This window comes from Chenopodium quinoa, unplaced genomic scaffold (genome assembly GCF_001683475.1).
Source record: "Chenopodium quinoa cultivar QQ74 unplaced genomic scaffold, ASM168347v1, whole genome shotgun sequence".
Classification (NCBI taxonomy): domain Eukaryota; kingdom Viridiplantae; phylum Streptophyta; class Magnoliopsida; order Caryophyllales; family Amaranthaceae; genus Chenopodium; species Chenopodium quinoa.
Window position 1 is genome coordinate 1,579,769 of NW_018744502.1, and position 12,539 is coordinate 1,592,307.

General features: G+C 33.4%; 1 protein-coding gene across 1 annotated transcript; it reads right to left on the reverse strand.

Annotated features, from left to right (window-relative positions):
• Positions 1-292: 292 nt before the first annotated feature.
• Positions 293-10,756, reverse strand: LOC110697972 (protein S-acyltransferase 10-like). Its single transcript, XM_021875367.1, has 11 exons — positions 10,443-10,756; positions 10,242-10,359; positions 9,311-9,385; positions 9,154-9,222; positions 8,732-8,869; positions 8,262-8,295; positions 7,473-7,582; positions 6,110-6,196; positions 5,695-5,778; positions 4,870-4,935; positions 293-860 (listed from the first exon to the last, which is right to left on the reverse strand). Exons 1-11 carry the CDS (start codon positions 10,528-10,530, stop codon positions 686-688), a joined length of 1,044 nt encoding a protein of 347 aa, XP_021731059.1. The 5' UTR covers positions 10,531-10,756; the 3' UTR covers positions 293-685.
• Between the last annotated feature and the right edge of the window lie 1,783 nt (positions 10,757-12,539).

Sequence of the window (12,539 nt, forward strand, 5' to 3'; positions counted from 1 at the left end):
TTTCCTACCAACTCCACCCACACTACTTTTTTTTTATTATTTCTCTCTTACTAAGAATACTTTATATTATAAGCCTATAAACCTAGTCTATAATTTTCTTTTTATTTATATCTCTTACTAAGAATACTTTATATTATAAGCCTATAAGCCAAGCCTACTGTTGCAACTAATGCGAAACGGAGAGAGTGGTTACCAATTAAATTGTGTTAAAAAAAATATAAAAATAATAATTATTATTATTATTATTATTTATTAAGTCGAGAATCATTTTGGATATTTCTGATCACGCTAATTTCCATGAGAAAGGATGTTGATTTTGGCACACCTATTATTGCTTTTAGCACACTTTTAAGTGAGAAATATAGAAAAGTGCGCGCTCGTCACTTCTCTGAGAGATTGCACAACTAACCTGATTCATCAATACCAGGAATAAATTTGCCCATTACTTTTACTAGTGTTGACACCATTCTGATCCAAACAGGAGCAATGCAACAACTCCAATCCCAACAAAATATCGGGAAACACCAGAAAGGGCACACAACCAGAAAGGGCACACAATGTCATTTCTGGCATACGGTGATTGTAATTTCTAAGCCAGGCAAAAACCACATATGTCCATGGACCTTTACAATGTGGCCAAACTAACGAATTGATACTATGATTCTTGAGCACTACAGGCACAATGTTAACAACAGCGGCAGCATAAAATATCAGAACATGCAAGAGATTGGCTCTTGACTTCAAGTTCTCTAGCTGTTGGCAAACGTTCCAGATTATATATGCTAATTTGAGCACAGCAGAAGTTGTAAAAATTTTGGCACATGCCGTTGCTGAAAGGATATACTCTTTCAGGAATCGCTCTGTAATTCATTTAAATATTCTCTAATGAGTGTCGCATTATTAAAAAAAATAAAACAAATAAAAAATAAATATATAAAAGTGTGGCATGACTGATATTGGCACAAGTTTTTCAACACACCAGATATAACACATTAAAATCTAAAAATAATGTGATATCACCAAGTAACACAAATTAAATCCTGCCTATATCATTTTCCCTATGTGTCTCTCTATACACCAAATTAAATAGAGCACATAGGGTATGCACACACCTTAATAACCAACTTAAGTAGTTAAGGTTTAAGGGGGATAAACCTATCAATCATGGACTCCTAATTTTGATTTCGTATGAAATCCTTCAAAGCATTTCCTCTATGGCTGAAGCTAGCTAAACCTTCCGTTAAATTGTTAGGGTGCTAAGTTGCGCTTACGAGTGTACATCTAGAGTTCTAGACAATTAAGAATTTCATTTGCTAGAATTCTTGTTGATATCGATGTAACAAAGCCTCAGCTTGAGTCTTTAATGTTGGAGATCAAGACGGGAATGCATATTATGAAACTCCTCCATTCTTTCATAAGTGTATGCAAGTAGGAATTAATTGTGATGTATCTGTTAGAGCTGTGTTTAAACCAAAACTCCACAGAATACTGTCATAACTAATCTACAAAGCAGATAATGGAAGATTAAAAGACCTATGAGTATTGACATAGAAGAAGAAAGAAATATGGAGGATGGTTAAGTTTTTTGACACATTTACTTGATAATATCTTGATAATATATAGTTGGAGTAGCAAGGGTCTTAATGACCCAGTGAATATTTGTTTTGATACTAAAAAAAAGGAACGGTTGTAACTATGAAAAAATTAAAAAGAAGTTTGGGGGTAGTTGGCTTTGCAAGACAAACTACTCATCTTCTAAGGGATAGATGTGGATAGGTTGGAAGCATCAAGTCATTAGCTTATCTGTTCTGCAAGGTACTAATCAATAAGTCACTGCAATATATCTGCTAATAATGGAGGTTGTTCTTTCTGCTTCTCTGCAATCTATGGCATACTGCAATATATCTGCTAATACTTGTATCGGGTTGTGGTTCCCCTGTGTTGTGTATGCTTTGAGTGAAGGCTAAGAGAAATAAATTCGGAGTAGTAAGAATAGAGAGAATTGCAATAGGGAACTTGAGTTCTTAGAAGTAATCAAGTTGGGCCTAGTTTCTAATAGGTTTGTAACCATGTTGCTGCTCTATTGTTGAGAAGAGTGTTAGTTGAATCCCCCCAAAAAGACTCCTCATAAAAATCTCTCCTGCGCTTCGTGTTCCTAATAGCGTTTGTTTAAATTCCGCACTAGTATAACTACAGGTTCCCTCACCCACTTTTGTAGCGTTCCATCCGAAAAAAACAGGGTTTAAAGGCACAATTTTCCAGCAAGTTGTGGTTGCACAAACTTTGCTTGGTTTTTTAGTTGGCTACGGGCAAGGGGTGCACCATCGTGGTGGGTACTACATGGTGGGATGTGTACATAGTCATGGAGTAGGCGACGGAGACAGACGTTGGGGTTTTAGGAAGGAGTGGGTGGCATAGGACGAAGAAAGGAGATTGAGAAGACAATTTAGAGCAAAGTAGCCCTTGCAGCCACAAAGGGCGGAAGAAAGGAGATAATGAGAAAGGAAAAGGAAGGGGGTAGCCTGCGGTGCTCCCAAGCGATTAAGTGTGGTTTAGTACGGAAGCCAGCATGGTTGTTCATGACAGCAATTAGTAACACAGAATAATAGCGAGAGTGAGAGGGAAAGGGAAGCAAGGGCATTTGAGGAATTTACTTAGTTATGTTAACCATGGTTAACCTTTTAATGATTAATTAACTCAATTCCTCGTGGTTAAAAACTAACGCCATAGGTGAGATTAAATTTGCTTTTAGGGTTAATTTATGAATTTCAAAACCAGGCCGGGGTAATTAGGGTAGCAAAAACAAGAAGCTAACATTGAGAATTTTACTTTTTCTTTCTTTGCTCTCAACCCTTAAAGGTCGAGAAGCAACTAAACATGATGCTAGCAGCACTAATCATATTTTAGCAATTGTTAGAAGGTGCTAAAAATAGTTTTTAGTAGCTCAAAATCAACAATTGGAAAACAGCTTAAATTGACAGCCTCATAAAGTTTGTTAACTTGCTACAAGAGGCCTCGTGGTATAATATTGACATATCATCCTCCTTTATACTCCCCCCATGGCCCCATGCCCTTATCTCATAATTTGATTCATACTCCCTCCGTTTTTTTTAAAGTGCCCCACTTCCCAAAAACGGTCGTTTTTTTTAAAGTACCCCATTACCAAATTTAGAAACTCCACTCACATTATACATTACTACCTCCGTTTTTTTTAGTTGACACGTTTTGAGTTTAGCACTATTCACACACTCCCCTTTAACCGTGTTTTGTGCTTCATACGTAATGAAAAATATAGTCATGTGGGATCTTGTTAGATTTGTCACAATATATATTTTTAAAATATCAACTTTTCATAATTTGTTTATCGGTAATTAGAGATATTAATGGTTAAAGTTGTGCATTGGCAAACGCGACTAAAGAAACGTGTCAACTAAAAAGAAACGAAAGAAGTATTTTTCTCTCTTCCTTTAGACCCCACAATCATTTTATAATATATCTCTCTCTCTCTCTCACACATTGTACCTAGTGGTCCCCCATTTTATATTTCTCTCTTACTTTCCAAATTTTCTATTCCTAACCATACTCACTTATATATTATTTTACTCTTTTGCCTAAAACTCCGCACACACCCCAATGGGGCACTTAAAAAAAACAGAGGGAGTGCTTTCGTTTTCATTTAAGGCTCTATTCAAGAATGACCCCTTTCACATTTCAACACTTCTCTTTTCCCACAACCAAGCTTGACCTCCACGTCCTCGTACAGAAATGATAAAAAGTTTAATTCCACCAACACCTAGCAAACCCACTCTATCAGCAAAATGATAAATTAACAATCAAAGGACTATTTATCACCTTGCTATGAAGTGGTATTTTGGGAGGGGCAAAAATGGTAGTGCAATATACTTATGTTAGTTGTATCTTGAGGAGGAAGATAAGTGAGTTAATTAGAGGAGTAATGCAATATATAAGAATAGATTAGGGAGAGGTTATTATGCTAAACATTAGTGAGTAATTACAATAGTTTAGTGTACATCTTGGGAGGGAGCAAGCCTCTAGAAGAACTTATCCTGTGTTTTTAGTGTTTCTTTTATACCTCCTCCGTTTCTTTTTAGTTGCAACACTTTCCTATTTTGAAAATTGTTAATTACTTGCAACACTTTCCATTTTTGACATTTCTTTCTCTCTATCTCTCTCCTACCCACATGAGTCCCTCTTATTTTTCTAAAAAAAAACGGAGGAAGTATTATAAATGATTATCTTCATCTTCTTCCTTAATTCTTATTTAATTTCTAAATTCAGTTCAAATATATGTAAATTCATAGCATACCAAAAATTTTATGTAAAGAGAGCTTCTGGGATAAAGGGAGTATGCCTTTTTCTCGTGACATAATTAGTCAGCTTTCGTACAACAAGGTCAGCTAACATGGAAAAACAGGACAAGGGGGATAAAAAAAAATGTAATAAGAAATAAAAGGTTACGTCGTGAATTTCTCCTTACTTCTTCCATAAATTTATTAGCCATTGGGGAGAAGGGAATATCACAAGATCACAGCAACAACTCATCATGCTAAAAAGCACAAAGGAGCAAAGAGGATAATAAATGACAAAAAAAAAATAGTATAGTAGTAAATGTAAATAGTAAACATACAAATTATTCGTTTTCCCACACAAATATCATAGTAGCCTTTAGGGTATGTTAGTTTCGACTTATTTTATTTCTTGTTGTCTCAAGTCAAACAGATTAAGCTCTGATGAATTCAAATAATATAATTTATTTAGACTGAATAAGTTAGAACCAAATAGAGCTTTGACAACGTAAATAATCATTCAATTAAATGAAAATACACTTTAAAGGAAAAGTGTACTGACCGCATGTATGGGATTCGTCTACGTCTTACAAGCTCATATGTAGTTTGATTTGTTAAAGCAAGGTAACTGCAGAAAGATGTCATCATAATGCAATATCAGAAACTAAAATTCCCTCTTACAAGAAATAAAAATTTGATACAGCCATTCCAACACAGTACATCTTATGAGACATCTATAATACACATGCTCCATATATTCCAAAACACAAGTATTAAAGACAAGTATTAGATAAGAGTAATAGACACGCAACAAAGTGACATAATCATTGATATACCAAGCCTAATGTCTTTTATCCTTGTTTGCCTCAGAAGAAAGAGCTCTTCTGGCCAACTCATTCATCTAAGAGCCTAGAAAACTGAAAGCCTTCTTAAATTTCAGATTGGAAATATTGGATAGACCATACGGCTATAAGCCCATGATGGAAAAATAAGATCAAATATAAATACACATAATAACGACAAGTCTTTCCTCAATGACTTAGGTTAGGAAAATTTGTAAAAAAAAAAAACCACCCCCAAATACACCACTTGTCGAATTACCACCCATTTTTTACGAAATTAAAAAACACCACCCCCAAAACGCAAAACCAGTAAATATCACCACCCCCTCCTCTATTCCGGCCTGTTTTCCTTCAAAAACCTAATTCAAAATGGTCTATTTGCACAAAGCATTACAATAGCATGCTGCACACGGACGGAACCAGGATTAGTAGAAAATATATTTAAGTAGAAGTATCAAAAAAGAGCATGTCGAACGAAACACATTGAAAGTATCAAGAATCAGTATAGAGTAAAAACACAAAAATAAGGATGATATGCCAGTTACCTGTGAAATAAAAGCAAAAGCACCAGAAAGATCAAAGATATTGACAAAGTGATGAGCAATACTATCATGATTGCATCCATCCACCTGACAAAAGATTGATAAGATCATATAGAGAAAAATGAACTAAAACACATAATTAAACTTCATATGTATCCCTTAAATTGCAACAATTCGACTTTTACACTATTCACATACTTTTACACTATTTTTTAATGTAAAAGCAGATGTAAAAGAGGATATAGTGGGTCCGAAACAAAGGTGAAAATAATAGATAATTGGTAGGATCATATCATAAAGGATATATTCAAACAGTTGAGGGAGTGTGGGACAAATTAAAATAGAAAGTGTTCTGCGGCAGAGCGAGTATTTAATTTCAGCAACAATATTCAAAGGTAGTAAAGAAAAAAGTTGATACCAAGATCTAGATATGTTAGCCTTGAGATACGAAGCGTACAAAATGCCAGTCCAAAGGCATAATGCTGTCTCTTCACAAATGTACCACCTACAATAGAAACAAACATAAGGTCGAGAACTTAGTAGAAAGTCCCACATAAAGAATATGGAAAAGTAAAGTGCATTATGTCACAACACTTCTCAACATTGGCAAATGTTGAAGTAAAGGAAACAACATTCATGTTGTTTGTTCACCCGTAACCTTTAATCAATTAAATTTAGAAATCTAGCAAAAATTTCTCAGTACAGCAAGTATAGTGTTATAGAAAATTGACGGACAATGTGGGATAAGAAAAAGAATAAAAACTGAAACAAATTTTTTTTTTTTTTTTTTTTTTCTAATAAAGAAAATGCATATGCTTTCCCTTGTGAGAGAAGTAAATTACAAGCTGCCCTTTCACAGTTTGACAACATTTATACATCCAATCACCTCAAAACTACCAAACAGTATATAACGGATGAGGACTGATGTCATGCACATCAACAAGTTGACACCATTTAATTACAGTAAAAAGGGATTAGATAACAAAGACATGGTAGAATGATCCCAGCTACGAGTGATAAACATCTGATTATGAGAGCAAAAATTTTATATGATGTTTTCCACAAGCCAAGACAAGTTCCTAGTGGCGATTTCAGAATAAGGTAAGATGTAAGACAGAACGGCATGATTTTGTGAGTAATTTGAAATGAGTATCCCACATAGGTAATGCATCTCCACAAGCAAACATGTGTTACTCATACTCATCTCCAACTAAATTAATGAAAGATATTCACTCCGTCCCAAAATTGTTTTCCTTACTTTCCTTTTTTGCCGAATTAATTTGCACAGTACTAAAGATTGCAATGGACAACCTTCTTTTATTATTACCTTTCTCTTCCCAATTAGAATCAATGTCTCAAAACCTCTGACATTCATAAATAAAATACTCCACTAGCTCAGATCACATCTACTTGTTTATCAATATAACATGAGTTTACCAAACACCAACTTATCACCTAACCCTATGTGCCATGATAAGTGAGCAAAATATTCAGGGACAGAGAGAGTGCATAATATAAGTGGGGATGCATAACCTTGAATTTCAAAACACTTGCAACCTTAATACCATTCCCTTTAATTTATTCACTTATACTAACTACAATGTGAGTGTTTTAAATGGAATAACCTCGACAACAATAATCATCCTACCTTGTTTCTTTCTTGCAAGCAGCAAAATCCAGATCATAGATCAAATTAAAAATAAAATAAAAACAGGTATTCCCAGATAACTGTAATACAGACAACAGTAATATTTAATACATAATATGGACCTTTTACTCACCAAAAACGACAATGATTACCCTGGCCAATGCATGTTCCAAGCCAAACACAATGATGGTCAAACTGAAGAACACACTTATCACAATCATGACAATGCTTTGCTCGAGGAGGCTGCATATATGTTCCACAGCAATAAGAGTCAACCATACCAATAATAGAAATTTGGCTGTACAAGTAGGAGAAAAAAAAAAAAAAAAAAAACACATTGCAGACTCTGCAGTTACACTAAAGCGATAAATGTAGAGCTAACTAAATTGATATCTAACCCTCTTTTTCCAGCCTATGCATAGAATTCTTTTTCCAGACTTATTTACAACTTCAGATTGGAGGTTCTTGATTGTTAAATGATCTTGGCCAATTAGCAACAAGTAGGCACCCAGCTCCACACCTATCCCAAAAACTGTAAAACTCTTATACAAGCAGAAAAATTATTAAAGTATAAATGGAACTGGGCAATATAAAATATTCAAATCTGAAACTCAGGCCGCAAGTACCACCACCTACAGATCTCGCCAGCTAAGCTAGTTAACATTGACTAAGACAATGGAGCTTCCGATTATTCAAAACTACAACTTAAGCTGTGCTGAGATCAATCATGTGTTAAGCATAATTTTGAAAAGTCAGTTTCCAGAGTCTTATTTAGGAGACAGCTAACTACTTTTCTTCTTAATACGAATGACAAGAACAATTCCAAATTAAAAGCGGCAAAAAAATAACATCTAAGAATTTCAAATTTTCTGATATCAACTTATGTAACATATACAGACTAGCAGAACAAGACAATATTTACCTGTAAAACATTACAATATGAGCAGGTCAACTGTCTGCCAAGAAAAAGGATAAACACAGAATAAGAACAAATATCTCCAAACATAAAATGCATTACACTAAGTTCCATATATAGAGCTTATAGAAATGCAGCAAATACATAACTTAGCAGATTAATATTTTTCAGGAGTCCCATTAGGTTTGCCATTATTTTGATATGCCACATAGCGGTGGAGTTTCATGAAACAAAAATAAATAGATAAAAAAAATTAATTGAGGGCATTACAGCCCTCTATAACTTCTGACAACATGGAAATATGCAATTAAATTGTACTGTATTTTTGTATTACAATTCACACAACTAAGCTGTCCAATAATGTTAAATAATAATTACCACTTAAGACCATAAGCACAAACACAGTACATGAAACTACAGATAAAATCACAGGAAATGGACAGACAAAAAAAAAATATATATATATATAGGCATACCTCGTAGAGGTTCCAGGAGGATACATCTCCATCACCAGCTGGGTCCAAGGTGGTGCATTACTTCCAAGGAAGCTTCTTCCCATAGTATTGGCATCCACAGGAATAACTACATTCCCATTATTACTCGTAGCAGGCTGTCTTTGCTTGATCATCATAAACGAGTAATATTTAAATAAAATAACAAATAGAATACAAGTCAGAAATCACTTTATGTCAAATTAAAAATAATTTCAAATTTGACTCTCTATTTAGGTCCCAAAATTGTATGTCTCACTAACACATCTTTTATGTACCTCTACTCACTTAGTTGCTTATGTTAAATTTAAGCACGAAAACAAAACCAGGACAATTACAATTACAACGGGACAATAGTATAAGAGAAAGTCATTAAGCAGGTGACTTGAAATTGGTTTGGCACTTACTTTGAGTTTATATGGGGTACCCTAGAGGAGTACCCTTCATTAGCAGCCCTCATTGCATCAATCACATAACTTGACAAACAGGTTTAGAAAAAATAATTTAGATTCCTCAATTTGACGTATTATAAAGACAATAGAGAAATTGGATTTAGTAAGTTACCCTGGAGAAGAACCAGAAGTGACAAAATACTGTATCAAGGTTGCTACAAAAAGCAAAAGATATAGTCCAATGTACCTGGAAAAAAGTACCACAAGAAACCATGCACAAAGGATATTAACAATCCATATATGTTCAACAATAACAGATGAATGCAAGTATCACAAATCAATGGTTCCCAGCAAATTGGATATGATATAGTAGTACAAGGCGAGCAATTCAATCACATGGCAGGGACACAAAAGAAAAAAAGAAAAAAGCACATGTATCAATCCTTTCTTATCTCCTTACCAAAAGATTCGGACCAAAACACCTTAAATAAGGTAAAGACCCTTAGCCAAGTTTACAATAAAATAATTTTAAGAAATTAATATATATATATATATATATATATATATATATATATATATATATATATATATATATATATATATATATATATATATATAAAATCATGAATAGATTAAAGTTCGCTTTATATGTGTGAACCAATGATAGCTTCAACAATACAATTCAAGTCCTCTGTGATACAGTCCCCTCCCCCCTACCCTTTTGCGCCTCCCTCGAAAACAAACTTTAGATTTTATTACTATCTCCAAGCCCTATACTTGATAAAGCATTGACCTCTAATCCTTGACCCTTTGTAGGTTTAGCATCCAATGAACCAAATACAATTGCACTTGAAATCCCAAATTCTATATACTTAGTATAAAAATCAAAATCGAACCATCTATGAATCTATGATCATACAATTCTAATAACCCAAAATTCGGAAAAAAGCACCCAAAAGCTTAAATGCGTTGTACTCTCCGAGCTAAGCAAGTAAACATCTTAATTACTCCGATCATTTCTAATTAACCAAAATTCTAGCAAAATTAAACCAAACCATAAAAATAAATTAATGAAAATAAATCCAATTCGCAAAAAAAATTACCAAGGGTTTTTCTTAGCAGTTTGGATGACATTATCTGTATCAGCAATCAACAAAACTCCCAGATAAATGAGATGAATCATAACCAAAGCAACCTTCAAACATATTGACGATCTTCGACCTGAAAAAAGAAGAACAAAGTCAAAACATTCAGAAATTCCATTAAAAGCGGAGGAAAAGAGGAGAGAGAAAGAAGAAAAGCACCTGGATCAGAAAGACATGGAAACCAATTTAAGCAACGATCAGATAATTGATCGCGATATTGCCGGCAAAAGGAATTCGCCATTTTCATGAATTTACAGTAGAAGATGATGAATGAATTCTGTCACATAACAGGGATGAAGTACTGTAGCATTCGAATTTGAAAACGGATGAATTGAAATTGAATTGAAATTCTAGGGTTTATAAAGAGGGAAATTGGAATTTGAAGGTTTGGTAATGGTGAATTGGGATGAAAGTCGCGCTTCTTCTGTGTACTGTTTAACTGAGTTGATGAGTGGTTGATCGAGCCCAATGGATATCCATACGCATTGATTGAAGAGTAAATTATTTATTACTATTATAGTGCCCGGTTTATAAACCAAACTATTAATTTCGTAACAAAAAAAAAAATAATTCAATTAATAATAAGTTATGAAAAACATATACTTGTACAAATATTTTTGAAATTAAATAAACAATAATAACACTTTCATAAATATATAAACTATGAAAAATATTTATCATATTGGAAATATAATCAATTATGTGGAATAAATCAAAGTCAATAAAATATATTTTAAAATCAATGTAATTTATATAATATTTTGATTACACATGGAAAATATAGATATAAAAAATAACTTATACAATAAAAGATATGGAAAATATGTGAATCACAAATAAATATTATTTTAGGAAAGTGAATCACAATTATATGATTTAATGAATATATATAAAGAATAATTTAAAATAAGTAGTTGAAGGTGAAAAAAACAATTTTGGAGGGAAAAAATAGCACCAGGACGTGACACGTGTCATTCCTGGTGTCTGTTTTAATATTATGTTATTGATAATTTGTGAAAAAGATATACTTGTACAAATATTTTTGAAATTAAATAAACAATAATAACACATTCATAATTATGTAAACTATGAAAAATATTTATCATATTGGAAATATAATCAATTATGTGGAATCAATTAAAGTCAATAATATATATTTTAAAATCAGTGTAATTTATATAATATATTGATTACACATGGAATAATATAGATATAAATAATAATTTATACAATAAAAGATATGAAAAATATGTGAATCACAAATAAATATTATTTTAGGAAAGTGAATCACAATCATATGATTTAATGAATATATATAGATAAAGAATAGTTTAAAATAAGTAGTTGAGGGGAAAAAAACAGTTTTGGAGGGAAAAAATAGCACTTGGACGTGACACATGTCATTCCTGGTGTCTGTTTTAGTATTACGTTATTATTATTATTGATTCAAAGATTTTTCACTCCATATTAAAACTAAATATTGTTGAGAAAATACAAGTTTATAACTCTTTTCGTTTATCTAGGGATAACGCTGTCTTTTCATGCGGTTTAGTAAGGAGAATTTTGGCTTTTTACTTATTTTGCTTTTAACAGTGTTACTTGTGCCGTTAGGAGTACTTTTCTTTTAAATCTTGAACTTTGGTTCGTTAGTGTTCTTCACCATTCACCATATTCAACCCCAAAAACACTTCCTTCTCCTTCCTCTACAAACCCAGTCTTCTTCTTCCTTTAGATCGACCCCACCGCACGACCCACCGCTCCAACCAGATCGACCCCACCACGGCATATTCAACCCCGACCCTCCTACCAAATCGACCTCACCGCAGTCTACTGCCCTTCATCTTCAACAGCGACCACAATAATAGCGGTAATTAACCACTGCCATCTTTGTCATATCTTCCCCTAAAGGATTAATATGGCCTACTTTACATATTTTGCTACTAGGGTGTCTTTTGTTTGGCCGGCCGATTTATTGCCGCGAAGCACGTGGCAATATATAGGTGGTTGTTGTGGCCATGGGAGGGGAGGAGAAGAGAGAGAAGGAAATAATCTAGGGTGAACGACGTTAAAATCAAGCCGTTTGGGACAGCTGGCGTAAACAAAAGAAAATTTATTTTTTATTACATAGCATAGTTTTCAATGCAAAATATTTACAATAATGACATAAGATAAACACACTAGATAAACCTGGCAGCCTCAATATTATTTTGAGTCACAAATGTGTACTATATTTTTTGTAAAAAGAAATGTGTAATG